This window comes from Antedon bifida, chromosome 1 (assembly GCF_963402885.1).
Source record: "Antedon bifida chromosome 1, ecAntBifi1.1, whole genome shotgun sequence".
Lineage (NCBI taxonomy): Eukaryota > Metazoa > Echinodermata > Crinoidea > Comatulida > Antedonidae > Antedon > Antedon bifida.
This window is the reverse complement of record NC_136226.1, coordinates 217,008-243,231: the sequence shown is the minus strand read 5'-3', so window position 1 is coordinate 243,231 and position 26,224 is coordinate 217,008. Positions and strand designations below refer to the sequence as shown.

Sequence of the window (26,224 nt, the reverse complement as noted above, 5' to 3'; positions counted from 1 at the left end):
CAAATTAAAGACATCATGATTAATACGACGCGAAATGTATTAAAAACCAGACATCCTGCGGGGACCGAGTTTCATGAATGTTTCCATCTGTATTCCTATGATCGCTGAAGACAGCACACACACAATAAAGAGACGTAGGCCTACCCATTATCATTAACGGTATTTACGTTTTTGGGCTCACAAAACACAACGTATTTATAATATTTTACAATATAGAATCTAAAATATGGAGCATGTGAGATTGTACTGTATATAATGTTGTGTCAGCTTGCTTCATTGACTATTTAGAAGTCACAGACGTTTCCAACACAGACGATAATATGAAAGTTTGATATTAACTGAATGGAATCTTTCGGTATAGTTCTGTTACACACACACACACACCCAGGATGACTTGTTCACATTCCTTCATCTAACACATTTTATGAACATGTTTCTTAAACAGGCCTACATTCGTATCACACGACAATTGATATAAGGAATATTATTTTTAGTAACTACATGTAGTAGAAGCATGAAAATTGATTATTTTTTACAATTTAATGACTACTTTGGTGTAAAAAAGTAATAATATAATGCGATGTTGAATTATCAAAAGCGTCGAGAAAGGTGTTAGCAATTGCTGGTAAGGCGATTCGCTGGTGATTTGCTAAATGATGCGTACGTTGAAATTACCAGAAGTTGTTGCAATAGGGTCAAAAATACTAGAGCAATGCGACTACAATAGAAATATTAATTGTCATTAACATGTCTGAGTTTGATATCAACATTAATTAATAATTAAGGCGTGTTCTTTGTGATGGTTTAGAAAATCATCATAGTTTCCGAAAATCAACTGATATTTGTTAGTATAGTGTCCAGTTTGGTGCATTAGAATTATCTGAGAAATATGTGATACGTATGGAACGCCATATGTGCCAAACTATTCATATTTTACTAATTATTAAGTATGTGCCAAATATTTATTTTTTAATTATTAAGTCGAAACACAGTATAATAGACTAATCCTAATGAATTTCAACTTTTTGTGCCATATTTCATGACAACATTAATGCATAAATCACAATGTTATGGCTTACCAGGGAAGAGTGAAATGACTTACCTTCAAATGTCCTGTTCCACATTCGTTTAGTTATCTCTTCTCCATCAGTTGCTTTGTACCCCGCATTTAAAGTTTCATTTAGAGCAATTGCGTACAGAAGCACGGCATCATGGAAAGCGACCACAAAACTGTTGACCTGTAAAAACAAAAATGACTTGAAAATAACACATTAGTTCCTACATTTTCATACACTAATAAATTCGTGGTAATATGTCAAAGAGGTTTATTCGAGTACAAAAATGTGGAAACGTATAACTATGAGGATTAGTGGTTAATTGAAAATAAATAATTTTATTTTTTAGTGCCTATCGCAAATAGGACTAATTATATATAAAAAAAATGAAATTATTGCACACATACATTATTCTGATTCTGACGAACTTTGCAATTAAAAGCGTCTGATAACAACGTTTATTTAAGTAGCGCCCTCTGTCGTACTACAATTAGTACCATTTCTATAATATTATTCTTGGGATAACATTGCCAAATGGTAATTTTACATAGAAAATCGAATGAAATCACATTTATTTCCCCAATGAATTATACATTGACCGAAGGGATTTGAAAAGATAGGAAACCTTATATGTAGAAATTATCTAGACAGGTGGATTGGAATTCTACAGTATCAAATAATCCAAGAGCTCTTGAACCGTCAACATGGAAGAAATCGATAGATAGTTTCGTATATTACTCTTATCCACTCAGAGAGCAATCACTAGACTTACTAAGCAATATTTACAACAACCTCATAAATTCCCTTAACTCTCGTGAATGATCTACCTCACTAAGCAGTGTACTATAGCAACTTTCTTATAAGTCCCGATTCAGACGGAGAAAACTCTGGACTACCATTCTCAATAACACACATTATAAAATCAGTGTGAACATAGCTAGCTTTACTTTTGCTTAGTGACATGACATTACTGCTTTTAGTCGCGTGCAACGCGACTCTACATCTCACTATGTCGGTCGGTTGGTCGGTAAACACTAACTTGAGCACGCGACTGCAGCCATGTATATGGCCTTGTTTATCCTTACTATACACCAGACTAAAAGTCTTCATTGCATATTGACAAATACAAATGAATCGTGAATTCCCTATAGATGAATTACAAACGAACAATATAGAATTAAGTTTACGAACTTTATACTAAGATAAGCTATTTTTTATTTACTTTACAGCAAACAAATACAACAAATACAATTTGGTTTTCCGAAGCTCAAAAACCTTTAGAAATAATGTACGTACAGACAGATGGATACGGATAAAAAGCAACTGAACTCGACATTATATTAAAAGCAAACATAACCAAATTTAAATTTGTTTAAAGGACGAAGTCTGCCTGATTTGTTACTAATTGTTTAAGGCCGCAAACATTAACTGATTATAAATGAAGATGACACAGTATTATTAGTGGTGTAAGATTTGTCGCTATAAAAGGTGGTAATAAAGGAAATGATCAACTTTCACCTGCTGTAATGTTTTCAAATTAAACAACAGTGAGCTACTTAGAAACCCGATAACGACTCCAGAATGTCAAACATGTATATGATCCCCAGTTATGTCATGGAGATCACGACGTAGATTATGTTGTACTGTCAGGTTTTTAATGAACAATAACTGATTGACATAAATCAGTACCAAGATTCATATTTAGTATGTTTTATTGATACTGTAACATTTCAATATCATTTTAGTGGTGTCCAATAGATACTGTACCAGTAAACATTTTAACTATATAATTAATAACTGTTTACGATGAGAAATTTGGATATAAAAATAACTTATTTCTCCATGTATAATTGTCATGATATTATTGTTGTTATAATTGATAATATAGACCTATTAGTAGATTGAAATGATAACATCGTTAATCATCGAATGATTGTGTTTTATTAGTTTTAAAATAATAAATGGCAAGTAATATTATTATATGGCATCAACAGCTGGCTATACATATCGACGCATAGTGAAAAACAAGTGTTCCAAATATTAATTATATATTATAATATTTATAAGGCCTGGGAAATTGACACGGATATTTAAAGAGCATGGATGGCATGAACAAAACATTTAGCAAACTAGTCATTTAACGCCAATATTTATTTTATATTCTGACCTTCAATAATACAGTTTAAAAGTCAATGTCATGATCATAAAGAAACTGGGGCGTGTCGGAGAAACAATAATCATAAATAAATAAGACAAACGAAAATCACCCGGCTTATCTGACCGTTAAATTATGATTAACCTTATGCGTGTGTTTACGCAATATGAGGTTAATGTACAAATGCCATGCTGCTCGTCTGCAACCAATACATCGAGTAATAAGCCTGTTATGTTCTTAAGAAATTCTGAATTTTAATGTTCGAGATATTATTTTGACCTTTTCGTGCATTAACCGTGTATACCTCTGTATCTGCAACGTTTACATTTCCTTTGTACAATCACAACATTATCTTGCATTCAATAAGGCACTACATTCCTACATCAGTAACACATAGTAAAGTACTTTTGATTGTATACTTAGATTGTGAAGAATATGTTTATGTTTAATTACAAATGGTATTCAGAGTCTCTCCTTAAATATCATCAGATCTGAAAAGTGTGTGCCTTGAAGTCTATTCTAAATACGGGAACTAAAGCTTGGTTCCCACTAGAAAAACGAGAGGACAAAATAACGACGAGAACTAATCGCCCACTTTAAGATGATATTAACATTGCTGCTCACAGCTGTTTTAAAAACACAGTAACGGTCAAGTTGTTTCCACGCTTAACTACAGTAGTCTCCAATGTAAAAATGCTGATACGAATAGGACCATACACTAAGTAAATTAAGTTTTCTCTTATTAACTGTATTATAAAGTTATAAAACAATTTATAATTTAAATGTTAAAGGCAAATAGAGAAACGGACCGCAATTTCGTAATTTCTGTCTAAACGTCAACTAAAACGAGATTGAAACGCGACTGAAACGCGTGTGCGACGCATGAAATAGATATGAAAATTCGCCATGGTCACACGGGGATTCTCAGGTTGTATTTTGACAGTGTTTGTATGTTTAAAAATTGCAATAAAACAATGCAATCAATAATACCAATTTCAGCTTAAACATACACACGTACTGTAAACGTAATGTTATTTATCATCGATTTTATAGAATGGGCCTATAAAGTATTTTTGTAAATGCTTGACTGAATGCTGTCCAAAACTCTATAAACTTGCAATAAATTAAGGACATTTATATCTCTATGTTGATAACTTTATTATACTCCGAATTCATCAAATAAATCAAACAATTTTACTGTTTTATTTTTCAACAAGGTAGGAATAGTAATTCGAATTATTTGTATAGATTCTTTCGCTGTATGATTAAACACAAATCCACGGATACAACAAGGTTTGTGCGCGGAGCCTGAAGTTCGTGCGCTCATTCAACATCGGATCCACTCGGATACAACAAGATTTGGGCGCGGAGCCTGAGGTTTGTGCGCTCGTTCAACATCGGATCCACGGATACAACACGGTTTGTGCGCGGAACCTGAAGATTGTGCGCTCGTTCAACATCGGATACAACAAGGTTTGTGCGCGGAGCCTGACGTTTGTGCGCTCGTTCAACATCGGATCCACAGATACAACAAGGTTTGTGCGCGGAGCATGAGGTTCGTGTGCTCGTTAAACATCGGATCCACGGATACAACAAGGTTTGTGCGCGGAGCCTGTGGTTCGTGCGCTCGTTCAACATAGGATCCACAGATACAACAAGCTTTGTGCGCGGAGTCTGAGGTTCGTGCGCTCGTTCAACATCGAATCCACAGATACAACAAGTTTTGTGCGCAGAGCCTGAGGTTCGTGCGTTCGTTCAACATCGGATCCACGGATAGAACAAAGTTTGTGCGCGGAGCCTGAGGTTCGTGCACTCATTCAACATCGGATCCACGGATACAACAAGGTTTGTGCGCGGAGCCTGAGGTTCGTGCGCTCGTTCAACATCGGATCCACGGATACAACAAGGTTTGTGTGCGGAGCCCGAGGTTCGTGCGCTCATTCAACATCGGATCCACATACAGTTATTATTGTAGTCCTATTTATGGTGGCATAGTAAGGTATAAAGGAAGTACATTAAAGATAGTACAGTATTTCAACAACTGAATAATTAGAATATAGAAACTCTATATGGAAAAAACAAATTGGGTTGATATTATGTGGCTTATTTTCAACTGTAGTATTGTTCGAATTCTAATTTTATATGAGCATCTTGTGGTCTACTAAACCTTTAACCTGAAATATAATTGGTTTAATAACAATGTGTGATAATACTACACCAACATATATAATGACAACACTACCAGTATACGTAATTTGCTTAAACACTTGTCGGTATATTTCAAAGTGATAATTATTAAAGTAATTATTTATAGAGCATTGTTTTGATTATTCATGCTAATCATAAATAATTACCCTATTCAATAACTTAAAAATTGAATGGAATAATATAATTATAATAATAATATAGGCCTATTTATATATTTAATGGAATAGATGGCCGTTTATTGCACTATTGAAAATAGTTGAAATAATCATAATCCAAATTATATAAATATATCAATAATGAAATTTCACAATAATAACTTTATTATTATTATCCGTCTTATTCTATAACATCAAATATTGAAAGGAAAACCTCATTTTCTTTTAATATGGACGGATTATATAGATACTTTTCTCCAAGGTTTTAAAGGATCAAACTTCATTTATAAAGATAGGATAGTAGCTACAATATATCATTTGCAATTCAGACAAAGAAGACAGTAATACATTATGTACGGATACTATACGATTTAAATTAAATGTCTGAGACAAAATTACTTTTGCTTCCTTTTGAGGTACACGATACATAATAGTTTCATCTTACATGTCAATACAGCATGAATATTATTTCCAATAATATTAGGATACATCCATACGAAAATGTCTAAGCATAAATAAAATAAATCTACACCGCACAGCACGCCCATGATGTTGTAATGGCCTACAACATGAATGGATCCATATTTTCCATCAATCCAAAACCTCTACTGTCACCATTCTATCAAACACTCCTAACACATTATATAGAAAAAGTTCGCAAATTTATTTTATTTATTATAGGTACGGTAAATTGTGGGAAGCCTACAGCGCAACACCAATCAATTGTATAAGGTAAAGGTAAAGTCGAAACCTAAGCTAATGCTAACGGCCGTGGTGCCCATCTCCATTTCTTTAGCGTTGGGCCAGACTCCACTAAGTGTGTATGTTTGTGGGGGGTACGCCACTCCTCCCGCACAAACGAGTCTGATTTTCCTTCCCAGTACTTTTTACATACCGGTACCCATTTCTATCACCTGGGTGGGGAGGAACAATGTGGATAAAGAATCTTGCTCAAGGACTCAATACTGTAGTGACCGAGCCGGGGCTTGAACCGACAACCTCTTGATTGCAACTCCAATGCTCTAACCACTGCGCCACAGTGCTCCACCAATTGTAAAATCAACAACAAAACATCGGCTGACACAAGCCCACAAGCTAATTATTTTCTCTCTGAAAAGTGTGTATCGTGAATAGAACGCATGGACATCCATAAGGTAATAAATAGTACCATTTTAAGTCAGAAGGGTCTCATCACCAGAACTAAATAAAAATAACGTACTATAACATAATCCACAAAAACTCATAACTACAACCAAAGTGTACCATAACAACATATACAGACCAACAAGACTGCATCATTCACTAACGTAACGAATCAATAACTGACGTCATAATTCATTACTATTAACGTAACGTTTGCTTAACTACTCAACGTAACAAATGTCATTACTAAATATAACACGGTTTTATCGATACGTATAAAGATTAAAACACGTTGTTATTTTTGGACTTGTTTGTCTGTCATTTGTGAATTGTTGCTTAACTTACGTCTGGTTTTACTGTCGAAGTTTTTCTGTCTTTTACCCCATTTTATCTGATGGGCACATATACACAAACTATTGGCAAGGACAGGCAAAATGTAATCCGGGTTCCATCCCAATACAATTGAAGACTTTATTGAATCGTATAAAAAGTTATGACTATGTTCTAGTTATATTAGAATATGATGTAGATATATATATTTTCTGTAATTTTACAAACTAATAAGCAATTTATAAGATCGCATACGACGGAATTACACGGGTGGCAGTGACTCTTCAACATTAAGACGTTTGTTGACGTCATTAACAACAGTGACCAATCATATCACTTACATACTTTGAACTTCTGTACTGATACAATGAATGTTTCTGTTCCTATCAATGAAAACATGAGGAAGAAGTGAATGTTTACTGTTCCTATTCAATGAAAACATGAGGAAGAAGTGAATTTTTCTGTTCCTATTCAATGAAAACATGAGGAAGAAGTGAAGAAATTAAAACAAATTCTTGTGTAATGTTACAATCAAATATTAGCAGCGACAAATTAAATAAAGTGTTGTAATTCAAACTTTTGAAAATGGCTCTGAAATAAATAAGTTTTGTGATCTACGTTTGAGGTTCTACCTTAAAATGTATATTTAATTTCGTTATATCACATTATAAAATGATTAATGAATATTTGATTACTTCTCAACAAATATATTATTGTTTAAAGTTTAAGAGATCGAGAGAGTGAAAAGTGAAAAATGGGTTGTGGCACATAATTTATAGTACAAACAGACCTCGAAGAATAATTTTATACTATAGAATTACAACCAACCAATAATAACATTATTATCTCTATGCAAACATAGTGTTGAGTTAAGTTGAACATATTATTGTTTACTTTCTTTTGTGTGTCGCATAAATTAAAACCGGCAACGATTCCTATTTTGGCTAACAACCTCATTTTGTAAGTCGTATTTTCATTTACATAGGAAAATCTAACCAAACTGTCTGAAATCCGATAAATAATAGACTTTAAAACCACATCGGCAAGAGGATAATGAATCATTTGGACACATTTGTAATTTCAATTTAAGCTATTAAAGGGATCGTGTAGGTAAATATTTCGTAGATACAGGCTAATAAAACGTAACCAAAACCCAACGACGGAGACAATGCGTCAGCTGCTCATATATTTTATTATTCACCTGGTTTTATAGTGTACACGGTCATACTGTGATTTGATATATAATATATACATAACATTCAGTGTTTGAGACGTACATTGCTAAGAGTGGGCTTATTCTTAAAAGTGGGCTTATTCTTGAGTCATGATACCGGTACGTTTATTTTATTTTATTTTATTTTCAATCTTTCTACATAGCAAAAAAACAAACATAATATAAGTATAACAGGGGAGTAGCGGAAAAGCAAAAGTATAAAACTGTCATCTTGTGATGTGCTTGACCAGCCCCTGTCAACTTGAACGATACAATAAAACCGACATTTAACAAATTTAGAAAATTACATAGAAAAATATGGTATAATAAAATGTTAACAAAAGTGTTATAAAAATGCAATTGCTATCTGAACAATCTGATTGTGTACAAGTTAAAAATTCTGATTGTATAAAAGTTAAAAATTCTGATTGTATAAAAGTTAAAAATTATGAATGTATAAAAGTTAAAAATTCTGATTGTATAAAAGTTAAATTCTGATTGTATAAAAGTTAAAAATTCTGATTGTATAAAAGTTAAAAATTCTGATTGTATAAAAGTTAAAAAGTTAAAAATTCAAAGTAGGTACAATCATGTTAATAAAAATATGAAAAGTTAAAAATCTATAAAATGTTGCTTTAAACTGTGTTTAAACTTAAAAAACGACTCTTCAATAAGATTGTTTCTGATCGTAGCACCAAGTTCTGAAAACATTTTAGGAAACCGTACTATCCCTGAGTATTTAAAAGCATCAGTACGAGCTCTACCATGATGAAAGGTGAGTATATCTAGGTGTCGATTATTAACTAAAAAAGAATCAACATATTCACTCATAAAATCAGATCGTGGAGAAATTATTATATTGGCAATGAATGTCATGTTTAAGAAATCACGCCTATTCTCTACTGACATTAGACCTAGCTCCTTTCTTCTATCTATATAATGTTGATCTAAATAACCTTTCTTTAAGATCATGCAGGTAGCTCTCCTCTGAACGGATTCTAGCATATTTATATGTTTTTTACGGTACACCCACCACACTGGAGAACAATAATATAAGCATGGCAGCACAAGTGTCTTATAAAGATGGAGAGCTACACTACTAGGGGCATTAGATGTGATTAACCGTATAAGACCAACAAGACGGTTACAATTTGATACTGCATCCTGAACTTGATTGTCCCATGAGTTACTTTGTATTGAGCAGCCTAAAATGTTTAATGAATCATTACAATCTAAAAGTGTATCAGAAATGCTGTATATAGGTTTAGGATATCCTCTTCTCCAAGTAAGTCGCATAGATTTGCATTTATTGGGATTCAGTTTGAGGCAATTTTTTTTTGCCCAAGAATCAATAGACGTTAGATCTTTTTGAATATTTGGGTCTGAATCCCTAGTGCTGACATTGCGAAAAATGAACACATCATCAGCGTATTGTATAATACTAGATGTAATGTATAGATGAAGGTCATTAGCATACATGACAAAAAGCAACGGACCCAAAACAGACCCTTGCGGCACGCCTGATTTAACAGGCAACCAGTCTGAAGATTTGCCTTTATATACAACACGCTGTACACGATTTGATAAAAAAGAAGTTATCCAGCTTAACGCAGTGTCATTGATATTGAATGTCAACAATAGCTTACGGAGAAGAATATCGTGGGATATGGTATCAAACGCCCGGCTGAAATCCAAAGTAATAAGGTCAACGGCTGGCGTTTTCGAATCAAGTGCACGTAACCAGTCAGTGGTTGCCGACACCAAGGCTGTGGTACAGGATCGACCAGGAAGAAAGCCGTGTTGATGACTCGCCAACAGGCTGTTACTTTGGCAGTGGTTAAGAATTTGTTGGAAATGGAGAGCTACGTTACCGTGAGCACAACCTCAACATGCTAAACATAGCCCAAATAAATATTTTATTGTATGGGAATCATATAAACATGATTAAACATATCCAATTGTATATTGCCTTTTTCTGTTAAAACATAAACAAATAATGTAATAACAATGTTTACTCTTATCCACATTCTGTATGCGATATCTCATCGATGTGAATAATAAAGTAGTATGCTATTGTAATTCTACATTCATATTTCATACTCTTATCAATAGAATCATATTGCAAGAGAAATTAAATTAAAAGTAGCATACAATATGTATTCAGATTCATTGAATTTGAGACAATATCGAATACACTAACAAATCAATTGTAAAACATCTCAATTGAAACAATGTCTGGCTTCGGAAAATTGAATTGCATAATGTACATTTATTAGATTAAGGTCATTTTATTTAAACAAAGAATAAAAAGAATTATATTTGGTGGATTTATAGAAAATAAAAGTACAATAATTAAGTACCCAGCTATGACGTAAGGACGTACGCGCAACACTTTGGGTGATCCGTCGCTTGTGATTACGTTTACGTTTTGGTTACAAGTAGGAATCGACCCACAAACACTTCTTCCTGAATACTTTTTTTGTAGATATAAATGCACAATTGATTTATCATTAATATATCAACTTCAGACTTCCTTGTTATATCTGGCCTTGATCAAATCATACTAACATCATCATTCATACTAGTATACAATACAGTAGTTTAATGTTCGTTAGGAAATTACCGTAATCTAAAAGTGAAATATAATTATTTCAAACGACAACACATCACGTTAAAAAATAAGGTTATGTAATTCGATTTTCTATAATATTTGTATAATAAAGTTAAGGTAAACAACGTGGTCATTAAACGAAAATACGTGAAACAAATTAATCCAATATCTTATGGCCAGAAAAAATAATTCGCTTTTATACTGTGTTTGCGATCGTAATCGGTGGTCACATTATGTTATCTTTAAATAAAATAGACAACTATATCAATGTGTTAATACACGTATTTTCTCAATAAAAATTAAGTCCTTATCAAGTTACTCAGCCGAAATGACATGGCCACCTTGACGTCACACTTTGTAGGCTACTTTCGAATGGTAGCAAGGAATGTTCATCACATGACCGTATTCTCCTGGTTGCCATTACGAGCGTTTAAATAGTATGCCTAGAATATAGGCTTTGATTAGAACAAGTGCATCGAACAACCGTCTGATTACAGCCCTATTTCAAATCAATATCCATAAAAGTGTGATCAGATATGCTATATATTTTTTTTGGTAATTGAACCATACCTATTTCGTATACAATTTCTAGTATAGTGTATTGGTTATGTCGATATATTAAAGTGAATAAGAGCGCCCTATTTATTCATAAAACTGATATATTTGTAGTAACCTCTACCGCTCAACTTTCACCAGCGTCCATTACATATACTTGTACATAAAACAACATGATCGTGTTATGTTACACATATTTTAAGTTTAGCAAGAAATGTGCACTAAACAACTTTTTAGATTAATTTTATATGTAAAGAGAGAGAGATGACGATGAGCAATATTGAAGAGCCTTGGTTGAGTTCTAATAAGAATGTCTACTGCCCTCTCTAGGCTTAAACAAACACTTAACCATAACTTAACTTAAATAAGGTATACAAAAATACAATGTTTTTTGTTGTATGTGGTATTAAATCTTCATTTTACGATGGCACGAAATATGTAAATAAAAAATACGATGACATAACAATGGGAATCGATAATTGAAGACAAATCCCAGAGGAGAGAAGAGAACACATAATAGTCGCATTAGTTGACCATTCAAACCTTTAAATGGATCCCATCATTGGCGGCTGTTACTCAATCAACCACTTTATTATCTATCTACACTAACAGTCACTATGTGTAATTACCGTTGCTTTTATTTGTAGCTCTAATTGCTTTTCCCGAGATGCTATGATAAATTGCATAAATGTTTTTATTTCTCGCGCATATCGTCTAATTTCGATCACGATAGTCACACGTTTGGATGGCAACAGAATTATCGCTAAGTTAAAAAAATAAAGTGTGAATCATGATGCGTAAATGATTCAAATGTACATAACTCGTGCTTTAACAATTAAAATCACACGTGCCTAGCAACACGATTTGTTAAAAGTGATTATTTATTGTTATTTTCATAGTTTTAATTGTAATGTAAGTAAGATATAAAACAGTTTAGGCTAATGATATATTTTGGATTTCCTCATTGAGTCATTACTTTATTTAAATTGGTTAAAACCATTTTGATTTTCTGTTTCTATGGACCGTGTGAATTTTAAATAAAATATGTTTTTAAATTTTACAATTTACTGTTTTACACTTCTTAGAGAGGTGAATAAGTTTGAATTAATATTGGCTAATTCGTTTTACTACAACTGTTCCCATTGAATATTTAACTTGAACTGACAACTTTGGTTGTCCAACTCTAGATTATGTAATGTCTTTCATCCAAAATACATGTCCACATTTGTGTGCGCGCGTTCAAATGTCGATGGACATGGTACGGATTGTGTTTTCTTGCTTAATTTTGGTTCCACTAACAAGTTGTATCCATCATCAAGTTTACGCGTTTGATATTAATATTGTATACTCTCTATATTAACAGTCCCTATACTAACAGTCCCTATACTAACAGTCCCTATACTAACAGTCCCTATACTAACAGTCCCTATACTAACAGTCCCTATACTAACACTCCCTATACTAACAGTCCCTATACTAACAGTCCCTATACTAACAGTCCCTATACTAACAGTCCCTATACTAACAGTTCCTATACTAACAGTCCCTATACTAACACTCCCTATACTAACAGTCCCTATACTAACAGTCCCTATACTAACAGTCTATATACTAACACTCCATATACTAACAGTCCCTATTTACTAACAGTCCCTATACTAACAGTCTTTATACTAACAGTCCCTATACTAACACTCCCTATACTAACAGTCCCTATACTAACAGTCCACATACTAACACTCCTTATACTAACACTCCCTACATTATACTAACAGTCCCTATACTAACAGTGGTAAGAACGGTAAGGCTATATTGACACGTCGACTTTAAACACAATGGGAAGCAGCTAATATTAGAATGTTTCATAACATTGATGAAAAAAGGTGCTGGGTTATGGTTAAATGCTTGCTAATTATCGATGATAACGAACTATGACGTTGTTAATTTAAGTGGAAATGTAATATAAGTTGTGCTAAATGGATCAAATCATTTGACACACATAACGACAATTAACTTCACCCCTAAGGTGTCTGTAAACGTTCATTCCCCGGTGGAATGTTTTAAGTGGGGTAACTTAACCATCCTACCGTTAAAAGACAAGTGCACACATCTGTTTCAAATTGCACTGTAATATATATACAGTATAACGATATTGTGGATGCAACTCTATACAATAATGTTGGTAAAACATTGTATACATACTGGTATGGCCATAAATGAAGTTTTAGATGGCCACACCTTCGTTGAGTGCACGATGGGAACCAAGTTATTATCGTAACATTGTAACAATTAAGTAAGAACTCTTATAATCGAATCATAGAAGATCAACATCGTGGGTTTGATTCCCCTTAGGAACTGTTTGCATATTTTGCTCGCTCACGTTCTCATTATACGTAATGAGTACATTTTCATGTCAGATTGTATACAATTTACAACCATCTTTAATCTAACCTAACCATGATGGAATGTTGATACATTATCGATAAAATGAATAATTAGACAATGAAAATCTATTAATTGCTAATTTGTATGGCATTTAAATTGATATATATAACTGTACAAAAAACATTGTTTAACATATTAGAATATAGATATTTATTATGATATATTTTCTACAAAGTTCACCCGATAACAGAAGCGACATGAACATTGTCTAAAACGAATCATACTGACATAATGACTTTGATTTAAAGTTGCTCTGAAATCATACGATCGGGTATTGATTTTCATATCGGAAATGATGAACCAGCGGTGGTCGTGTACGATTGACAAACGTATACCGAATAATTTCACAATGTACACATGTCGAATGTGTAGAGAAAATGATAAAACAACGTCTTAAGGCTGTTTGTCTACTTGTCGTCATCATTGTCAAATTATAGAGAGTGATACAAAGGCTCTCCCAGGGGACGAACATCTCCATAATAATTTAATGAAGCTAAAAGACATACTTGAATGAATGTGACCGTTCTATTTAGTTATTATATACAAAAATGTTTATATTTTATACCGAAAAAAAATTATACCCGGAAAAATTATACAGAACTGTACAAATATTATAATAATAATATATATGTTGTTTAGTTTAACTAGAATCAATTCGTTGTCATTTACATTTACCTCTAAATGTTACTATGCTCTATCTACATGGCCTAACTCTGTTTAAGAACATGAATAAGTCCTAAATTATACCGTTAACTATTATTTTAAATACTTTGTGGAAAGATATTCACGAATGATCGTGTGCAATGTTATACGTCAATATTCCCTTGTAATGAGGAAAGACAAATTAAAAGTAAATATCGACAAATGAATTAACATTGCGAAATGAATCGTTTACATAAATATTCAATTTAGATGATATAGTAGAGCACATTAATACATAGGTCGTTGAAAACAGCTAGCTAGATAGAAAGACTGACCAGCTGACCATCACATTTAGCTGTGTATGGGTAATTGGAATCGATATAAAACGCACTCATATTTCCCAAGAGTTGGCAACAAAACACAATAACTGTTGAAAATGAATTACTTAAATATTGAAAATGTTTGATAGAAGATGCCCATTTAGAAAACGTTCCTTGGGAGGCCTTAGTGTCAGAAGATGTTGTATCCCATATGGAACGACGCGCCGACGCGACGGTTTCTGTCAAGTTGTTGTGGAGCAAACATAATGTGTTTTCAAATTACTAATCATACTCTAACTATTGAAATATTTTATCTATTTTTTTAGAATAAATTTACGATTTTTTATTTAATAATTATGCAACCGATTCACATGTGAACAATGTTAACGGGCGTAAACTATTCAATCTCGATTGTTAATAAAGATGCATATGTCTCCAATACCACATTAAGCAATGGCAACGTTCATTCTAAAACATACGCATATTGCTGACAAAGGAACCGATAATAACCTTATATATAACATGTAATATTAAAATCGGCTATTTCATTTGTTCCTCCAGAAGTTTGAAATTAAATTGTAGCTTTACGAAGCTGTATGCCATTAAAACACGTAATAATATATCGTTATAGAATGTCTTTCCCGTCACAAGATGTTCAACTATTTACCATTTTAATTTCGGTGTCGACAACTTGGGGATACGAATAATAGGAATAATCGCATTACATGGTACAAGATAAATTAAAAGACTGCCTTCTGCAATCCCCAAGGAAATAGATGTATGACAATCAATTTCAGATGACATTAAAAGAAAACAAAAGATAAGCTCGACAAGGACAGAGAAAAAGTAGGATTGGATAGAAACGACACTATTCGCACACAGCATTACTACACGTTGTACTCTCGCCGTTTATTAAATTAATCGAATCTCTGAGGATGTTTATAGTGACCGATTTGGCTTGCAAAAAAAGAGGCTTAAAGTTTTATATACATATATTCGCTGGTGGCGCTATACTAACATTCTTCTGCAGAGTGCCTATACATTCTTAGAATGGGCCATACTGTACTACTACTCAAATGCACACTAACTGCACATCAAGGCATTAAGTAATAATTTAACATTCAACTGTTATTTAGCTATCTTCAAATAATCTGTTTTAATGAACATACTTGTGTTTTTATTACCAACACGGTGACCTGTCTTATACTTGTAGGTGACCTGTCTATTACTTGTAGGTGACCTGTCTTATACTTGTAGGTGACCTGTCTATTACTTGTAGGTGACCTGTCTTATACTTGTAGGTGACCTGTCTTATACTTGTAGGTGACCTGTCTTATACTTGTAAGTGACCTGTCTTATACTTGTAGGTGACCTGTCTTATACTTGTAGGTGACCTGTCTATTACTTGTAGGTGACCTGTCTTATACTTGTAAGTGACCTGTCTTATACTTGTAGGTGACCTGTCTATTACTTGTAGGTGACCTGTCTATTACTTGTAGGTGACCTGTCTTATGCTTGTAGGTGACCTGTCTATTACTTGTAGGTGACCTGTCTTATACTTGTAGGTGACCTGTCTATTACTTGTAGGTGACCTGTCTTATACTTGTAGGTGACCTGTCTATTACTTGTAGGTGACCTGTCTTATACTTGTAGGTGACCTGTCTATTACTTGTAGGTGACCTACCATATCTTATACTTAGGATAGTTAATAATTAAACTATGCTTTAGCTCATTTTGTTTCTTTCTTGCTTTGCAGAAAATAGTATGTGCAACGCTGATTCAACTTTTTTGCATCGAATTCCATTAACATATTAAAAACTACTTCTTTTAAAATGTTATTTGCTTGAAAGCAAGTGATCAATATCTAACACACAGGAAACATAAAGACGAAATTAAAGAAACAATGTATCAAAGTTGATTATACTTGATGTGCCTTAATTACTTTCAATTTAATTAATATTGATTATTAGATGTTATTGTAATTGGACTACACGTTTTGCCTCGGTTTATCCTTGAGAAAAAGAAAAAAACAGCACAGAGACAAATACAGTATCATTTCCGTCGCCACATTAATAAAGCGATTCTTGAATAACTTTCACGTCATTCTTTTCTTAAGTGCAGCATGGGACAAATTCTTTAAAAAAATTAGTATGACAAACTACGACATTTTCATTGACGTTAATTTATGATATTCTTCTTATATCGTTTGCAATTAAGTTAGTTATAAGTAATTGATTACGTCATCAGTATGACGATTATTTAAAATACAAGGCGACGGCGCAACGGACCGGCATTCATCATTCTTCTAAACGAACGTATAATTGAAAAGCACTCTGAAATTCAAATGAATATGTTGTATATAATAGGTTGACAGACAATTAAGAATGAGGTACAACGATACGAGATTTAGTTGGAAATTTATAATAATGTGAGCGACCATGGAGCACAACACTGGCTGTTTTTCACTATTATCGACAATAATTTAACTGACGTTAAACATCCACTACAAGAACAGCAACGAAATAGCCTATCTTAATTGTTGCTAGACTGGTAATTATTTTTTGCGTGGATAGCATAATTACCGTGATGATAGTGACATGCGCTGTTAATACATTTGACCATCCGTACTCTCTCTCGCCCACTGGGATGAGAGGTTAAGCCGTTGATCGTGCATGCATACAATAAGTATAAATCATCGTTGATTAATTGCATAACATGCATTATTACGTGCGTTTATTTATGTAAAAGTTTAAATGAATTAGATGGAATAAAACCGTACAATATAGGCTTAAGTATAATAACATTATTTTAAATGCTTTATTGTTATAGGCTTATTTTCTGCCGGAGGAATACAATACAATTACTGACTAACGAATGAATGCTAATTTTTGTATTGTACCTATGTTTCACAAAGAGATATTATTAATAATTTTACTTTTATATATTCAAATGGGTAATCATGTTATGAATATTTAGGCTATAATTTATAGCAGATATATGGATAAACCTCAATTGTGAATATATGTGATGTTTTTGCGATTGGAAAGACCTATTTCTATTATGACTGTTTACAACTGGCATAGTTTTCTATCAATAACTTTGGTAGTTTTTTACCTACTTTGCAATTGTTTGATTCAAGAGGGTGAATATTAAGAACGTGCTAAGTACCGTTATCAATTTGACAACAAACTTCCAATTGCGACATTATTTATAATTAATACGTAAAATAACTGCAGGCGAATACTAATAATGTTTATGAAAAATGTGCCTTTTATTTTATCATTTATGTAAAAACAACGGGTTGTTGTAATAATAACTAAGTTGTTTTTGTTTACATAATTTTGTTTACACCAAGAGCGAAGGGAGACAAAATAAAGAATGTGATACTTAATGTGATTTTCTACATTGACAACGTAATACGTTCCGTAAAGCTTAACACGGCAATTAATATTACTTACTAAATGTCCGCAGGTTTATTTTTTTACTTGTCAACGCACTCATTTCCATCAATGCTATATGCATTAGTAGAGTTTTACTATATGTCAACCCAACTTACTAGTATATAATATACGAAACCCAATGCAGCAGACGAACATCGGACGCTATGAATATATGGATTTCAACGAGGAGCCGCTCAACAACATATTTCCGTTCTAAACCCTAATCCAGAAGATTTAACAGTTCTTGTGACTTGAATATTAACTGCACAAAACAGTTCTTCACATTTTTTCAGACTACTTTTTTGGATGAAGAATTTAGATGTTATAACAAATTAACCCGGGATGCGTCTCATCAATACTATTTCAGCCGATTCCCAGTGCAGTATCTCCACATACTATCTATTTCCGAAATATCATAGGAATATTTGCCATCTCAATTATATCACGTGTGGTGCCTGTTAATATTCCTGATACTTTGGAAATAGATACAGTACCGAAAATCAGTTGAATATTTGATATAGTATTTGATCATACCTTGCTGTCACACTACCACTACAACGCAATCGTTCTAAAGCTTGGTTTCCACTAGGACGCAACGCAAGGACGTAGACGTAACACAATCGTTCTAAAGCTTGGTTTCCACTAGGACGCAACGCAAGGACGTAGACGCAACACAATCGTTCTAAAGCTTGGTTTCCACTAGGACGCAACGCAAGGACGTAGACGCAACACAATCGTTCTAAAGCTTGGTTTCCACTAGGACGCAACGCAAGGACGTAGACGCAACACAATCGTTCTAAAGCTTGGTTCCCACTAGGACGCAACGCAAGGACGTAGACGTAACGCAATCGTTCTAAAGCTTGGTTTCCACTAGGACGCAACGCAAGGACGTAGACGTAACACAATCGTTCTAAAGCTTGGTTCCCACTAGGACGCAACGCAAGGACGTAGACGTAACGCAATCGTTCTAAAGCTTGGTTTCCACTAGGACGCAACGCAAGGACGTAGACGTAACGCAATCGTTCTAAAGCTTGGTTTCCACTAGGACGCAACGCAAGGACGTAGACGCAACACAATCGTTCTAAAGCTTGGTTTCCACTAGGACGCAACGCAAGGACGTAGACGCAACGCAATCGTTCTAAAGCTTGGTTTCCACTAGGACGCAACGCAAGGACGTAGACGTAACACAATCGTTCTAAAGCTTGGTTCCCACTAGGACGCAACGCAAGGACGTAGACGTAACGCAATCGTTCTAAAGCTTGGTTTCCACTAGGACGCAACGCAAGGACGTAGACGTAACACAATCGTTCTAAAGCTTGGTTCCCACTAGGACGCAACGCAAGGACGTAGACGTAACGCAATCGTTCTAAAGCTTGGTTTCCACTAGGACGCAACGCAAGGACGTAGACGTAACACAATCGTTCTAAAGCTTGGTTCCCACTAGGACGCAACGCAAGGACGTAGACGTAACGCAATCGTTCTAAAGCTTGGTTTCCACTAGGACGCAACGCAAGGACGTAGACGCAACGCAATCGTTCTAAAGCTTGGTTTCCACTAGGACGCAACGCAAGGACGTAGACGTAACACAATCGTTCTAAAGCTTGGTTCCCACTAGGACGCAACGCAAGGACGTAGACGTAACGCAATCGTTCTAAAGCTTGGTTTCCACTAGGACGCAACGCAAGGACGTAGACGTAACACAATCGTTCTAAAGCTTGGTTTCCACTAGGACGCAACGCAAGGACGTAGACGTAACACAATCGTTCTAAAGCTTGGTTCCCACTAGGACGCAACGCAAGGACGTAGACGCAACACAATCGTTCTAAAGCTTGGTTTCCACTAGGACGCAACGCAAGGACGTAGACGCAACACAATCGTTCTAAAGCTTGGTTTCCACTAGGACGCAACGCAAGGACGTAGACGTAACACAATCGTTCTAAAGCTTGGTTTCCACTAGGACGCAACGCAAGGACGTAGACGTAACACAATCGTTCTAAAGCTTGGTTTCCACTAGGACGCAACGCAAGGACGTAGACGTAACACAATCGTTCTAAAGCTTGGTTTCCACTAGGACGCAACGCAAGGACGTAGACGTAACGCAATCGTTCTAAAGCTTGGTTTCCACTAGGACGCAACGCAAGGACGTAGACGCAACGCAAGCGAGTTGACCAATCACACGTGACTGTTCGAATAATCCATCGGTTGAGATTGGTCAAATCTCTTTGCGTTGCGTTACGTCCTGGCTTAATATGAATGACAGTAATTACAATAATAAACACAAATATACCTCTTGATTGTGCTTCTCAAAACTGTATCCATATTGAGTCAAAGCATGTTCCTTAACTTTTGTAGAAAAGTCCATGTATTCTGGAGAGGTTGGCTTTCTTAAGGTAAGGGTCATCATTGCTTTATAAGCTTCTTTAGCTTCTTCGTCACGATCATCACCTCGTTTCCAACCAGAATCACCGAAGTAGTCACTGTCAAATAGTTGGATGTTGAAAAACGCGTATTCTCCTGTCGTCATACCCATCTCATGTGCCTTGAGCATTATGGCACGAATGGCATCGTTGTTAGCACACATTACCACGACTGAAAGAAAGTAAAGAATATACTTGTTATATAGTTGTTAATACTTCCAAATGCTTTATAGCTTAATTGCTGCCGCGGTACCGTAATTTATTGGTGTTGTATGATGATGATGATAATATTTATAGTTACATTATTTAAATTACATCAACCATACATCTGGTTTTTTGTTTCTTTTATAAATACTATATATAATTTATTGTATCTGCTATTTCTAATTGATATAACATGATAGTTTTCTATTTTTAAATTATCATTAAAACAGTTTTCAGTACTGTACTTGTCATTTCAGTGTACATTCTCAATATTATAACACAGTTGTAGAATCGACATTTTATTAACATGAGCTAGGAACCGATGGAATGAATTCTAAAATCTATAACGTGCTTATTGACTATGTTGTAATTATTCAACGAGGCAAATTACGAAATTAAAACCGAATAGTATTAATTACAACATCGTCCTCGTGCGTATGCATCGTCTACAGTGGACAATTAAGTGGACATAACCGACCAATGGATGGACATTGGATCAATCAAGTTGGTTCATTCATTCATACTAAATGAAGCTATATTGAGTACTGTAAATAATTTCGTAAATAAAGTCAGCTATACGACCTCATCATCACCACACAATCAAACCAATATCACTGAGATACCTTCTGTCTGGACAATAATAATAATTATTAATAATAACTCATAATTGACCCCATCGTTGTTTTTGTTTTTTTTTAGAAGTGCTTTCTATATTTCTTTATATGCCGGTTTTAATTCTCAAAAAGAATGATTAATCAATAACGTTTTATGTCTTTTCATGAACATACTTAAGAAGTGTCTCGAGGTTAAGTTGTATGACTCAAGAATTCCAAAACACATCATCAGTACGTAGGCATATAACTTCACAATCTTTATTAGAATTCTATTATATTGGTATCTTAATAATAACGCTAACAAGGTCATAAGTTAATTTGCAGAAGTGGTGCTTAGTTCATCTGCTTTATGGATACATAAACATGGCCATAATGACTGTAATGTAATCTTTTATCTTTTGTTCGTCGCGTTACGCCACAATGTTATAATGAAATTGCCGTTAGTGGCTACTCATCGATCAAACAATAAACAGTAATGAGTTCTAATGAATTGTATTTAAACTCAACATGACATATACCTATTTGGCAATATTATCATAAACAAAGTGATGAATCTTTATTTTAATCACAAAACAAAAAACATTGCGCGGCAAGTGATGAGATAACACGCAGGTTACATCGCTATATTTAGTCGTACTTAATTCAGAATCATCTGAACAGCAACAATTTCTTCAATAACTTTCTCCAACCCTGTCATGGGAGCCTGTCCCAATTTTGTGAAGCCAAAATGAGAAAAACATAATTATAATTACGTTTAAATTATGTAATTTTACTCATTTCATGGGTAACTTGTATTATCTTGATTAAAATATCCACTTCAATTGTAACTCATGGCCAGATTCTAATTCGAATCTAAAAATATATGCTCTGCGCCCTCTACGACAATCGCAAAAATGACTAGTTATCGAATCGAAAGTAATCTTCAATAAACAGAACATATATATTGTTTTCATTTTTATATCGAAAATACAACTACTGAAAGCACTACAGGGTACTAAAAGACAAGACGGAATTAACATAATATACATAGAATTGACGACGAATATTTATGCGATATAACGAATAAATCAAACAACTTTTCTATACAATTTCAAGTTCACCCGAAAGCTAGTTCAGCCGTCTTGTATTATCATGCGAACCTAGTTCGTTAATCATTTTATAACTAAATATATATAGGCAAATTGTCCGGGTCAATTGAGGTCAATCGTGGAGGTAGTTGACGTGATGTCAGTTTCTCAAAACTATTTTTAGTGATCAATAATATGTATCAGACAAATGGATCAGCGTATTGTTGATAAATTGTTCACAAATTCAGTCTTAGTTACTTATAATAATGCATACAGATTAGATTATTTCCTAGACGTTACCTAATTAAGAGCTTTTATATATGATTATGCTAAATTGTCTGGCGAAATAGAATACGAACACACCGTATTGTGAGGTCCAAAACATTCGAGGAGCTGCTGTGAAATAACGTTCCAAACTATGTCGAAGAGAATACAAGCAAGAAACATGAATGGGTAACCAAAATGTAGGCCGGTATATTTTAAAAGAAAAAAAATAATTACGATTCGCCTAAAACAACCCATGATAAAGTAGTTCCAAGCTGATTGCTTTTTGTAGTTAACAATGAGCGAGCTAGCTAGCTATCTAGCTAGCTAGAGAGGGGATAATTCTTATGCATAACTAGATATCATATTTTGTCTCTGTGTATCCATGAATAAAACATGTACAGTATCCCTAATGTATTATAACGTGGCAATACAAATGTATCGGCATGCATTATAGTTAAAGTTAAACTAAATCAATCACATATCTACTCGTGATAGTAGTAGGTATAGCAGAATTTACCTTTATTGTAAAAGTTTTGAAATTCTAAATTAAATCAAATTCCTAATTCTGAATCATACAAATGTTGCAGAATGTTCAAAGTAATGTTTCTATTACCGACATGTTTTTCCTAAGGCATTATTTGGCGGTAATTCGACAACAAAATTTTTTAATTTTTGCAATTTTGTTAATTTGTGGTGATTACGGTAAAATCAAACATTTCTATTCTAGTTTGAAGTGGACAAATGGTGAAACAATTATGATGTAGGCCTGTTCAATCGGTTGATCAAGTAAAGTAATTATGTTTGTTTCGATAGATTAATGAGTCGTTTACTGTACCGCGTTGACATTATATATACATATTACGCAATTATTTATTGCCTATGGAATTTGTATTATGTTTTCAATGTAACCTACTTTGTTTGGACTATTGACCCATCCGTCTGTTTATCAACTTAACAGGACGCCTCGCCTATTAATATTATATAAACAGTCCATTCTAAAAGCCAGGTGAACTAAACCCCAGGAAGAAGATTGACAGTGTAATTCACCTGGTGGTAGACCTATATGTTGGAAGAAGTAATGAGTACTCGCATACTTACGTTTACGCAAAGGAATATACGCGTTATTCGCGCACGCACAATGTATATTTTTGAAAGTTCGCGTCAAAATCTTTCATGTTATTTGGTAATACCATGGTTTATGATAATTACAGGATTAAGCTAAACTAAACACCGTATAGGCCTAAAACACAATGTTAATGTTTAATTCAAAATAATAATACAGAAAAACCTATAACGTTATGACTGTTAAGTGTCTATACTCTCATAGATAGAAAAACACTATACTAAAGATTCTTACATTCTGTTCTGAGACACGATTTAGTATTACAGGTAGTTATAAAATGTTATTCTATCCTAAAACACGATATCACGTACTTTACGATCTCATGTAGGAGAGTAAGTGAAAGTTGTAAAAAAGCCAAGGAGGCAAGTGATATTTTCAGTAAATGAAGTATTTCTTTTGCTTGAATGACAGAATACGGGGATAGCATACATAAGAACATAAAAACATAAGAACAGTTTTACTACCTTCAATACGAAGAGTCATGGCGTACGGAAGCTCATATGCCTGCTTGCATGACATTTTATAAAATAATATTGGATTTGGAAATGGAATTGGTATTAGGCCTCCTGAATGGGTTTTAAACAATAGTATTATTTAAAACCCATTCAGGAGGCCTAATACCAATTACATTTCCATTAATAGTACGGGAGAGAGATTTTAGTCAGGAAATACATTCTATGATACATTTTTATGCAGATATAGTTATTTTGAGATCATAGTTGAGTCGGCTTGACAAGTCAAATTTGTCTTGGATGTGAAATGATGTATAAAGGTGGCAAGTTGATCAGCGGAAACAATAAAACGGTCAAACGCGTTTTCTCAAGAATTTCTGGAATACCAAAGTAAAAAATCCAGCTTCCTCTTGGGAAATTACAGAACTTCATCCTAAAGCTATATGGACTATCTCAAGTAACACTAAGTAAATCGACATTCGCATTAATAGTCAGTGTGAACGTGATGATAAAAGCTACCAAGTAAGACCTATGAATCGTGTGAAAGGAACTTAGCACATCTACAAAGTGATAGACCGATATTATCTCAATACTTGAAATATACAGACATTACAGTATTCACACGGTAGCATTAACCAATGTCTCTGATTGCAATCTTGCAATCCTACGTTATCAGATCTGTCTCCAAATACACTTTTTACATACCTACACATACGAGTTACATTAGTCGACAAGGGGATTTAACGTAGAGAATTTGAATCATATAAATCATTTTTTACAAAATCTGATCATTGATATGACCGTATATGTATTGTATACATCCAAACGCAAATACTGAAATGATGCTGTATGTATCAGGGCTGGACCTCAATGGAGAAAAGCTAAATCAAACCATAAATTAAAACAACCAGAAGTACAAAGCTTTTTGGAATAAATAAGGCAAATTAGAGATATTAGATTATAAGAAAAATAATATAAACAAAAAAATTACAGAGAAAAGAAGTCCAGTGGAACTGAACATGGTAAAATACATTTCAAGTATTCAATTAAAATTTATTTTCAAGCACTATGGTTCGCGTACAAAAACCCCAAATATAAACAATCAAACAATAAAATATGCTAAAATGTAAAAACAGGCAGTAAAGATAAAATACAAATGCAACAAATAAAAACATTTCATAAACAAAATATTTAGAATGTGTACTGCAATCGCCACTTACACCAGTCGCTAACTTATCTGCTGTCCTCTACCGTTCATACAAAGCAGGTTTTAATGATGCGGGTATGTATAATTATTATAGTCTATGTATACCTTATACTTTTTGTTTTCATTTATGTTAACAGACAGAATTCAGCACTAACAACATATTATGTTATTCATGTCATAATGGCATATTCTTTTCTTTGCGCATTTTCTACGTTTGTGTGAGTAACCAATTCAGCGAAGTGACGAGTTCAATTCTAGTTATATTACTTTGTTTAAAACTAATGATATGAAGTAGAGTAATACAATAACATTTAGTTTTCAAAAACATTAATTTGAAACCAAGAGAATCTATTTGAAAATAAATTACTAATATTTGCAACGGTATGATGGAGGGCTCAGTCACAAACTGTCAACAAAAAAAGCCTATTATTATAAAAATTGTTGAATTTTGTGGGTCTAGTCTCTAAAGACACATCTCATGGTCGAAACAATTTCATGGGAATGGCGTTCTATTTCGTATCCAGCTGTTAATGATAAAATAAAATGTCTAGTATGTATTGGTCATCAGTCATATTTTTGTCAGTTTAATTTTAATAAAAAT

The 26,224-nt window shown here is 33.8% G+C and overlaps 1 protein-coding gene across 3 annotated transcripts in view; it reads right to left on the bottom strand.

The window, feature by feature from the left end:
* Positions 1 to 26,224, bottom strand: part of LOC144836145 (atrial natriuretic peptide receptor 1-like) — a 165,954-nt gene that overhangs the window by 54,818 nt on the left and 84,912 nt on the right. For all 3 annotated transcript variants that reach the window (XM_078691371.1, XM_078691354.1, XM_078691362.1), the window contains 2 exons: positions 20,560 to 20,861; positions 1,103 to 1,238 (listed from right to left, as the gene is read on the bottom strand). In XM_078691371.1, the coding sequence (XP_078547497.1) occupies positions 1,103 to 1,238; positions 20,560 to 20,861 (438 nt within the window). The remainder of the gene's footprint in view (positions 1 to 1,102; positions 1,239 to 20,559; positions 20,862 to 26,224) is intronic.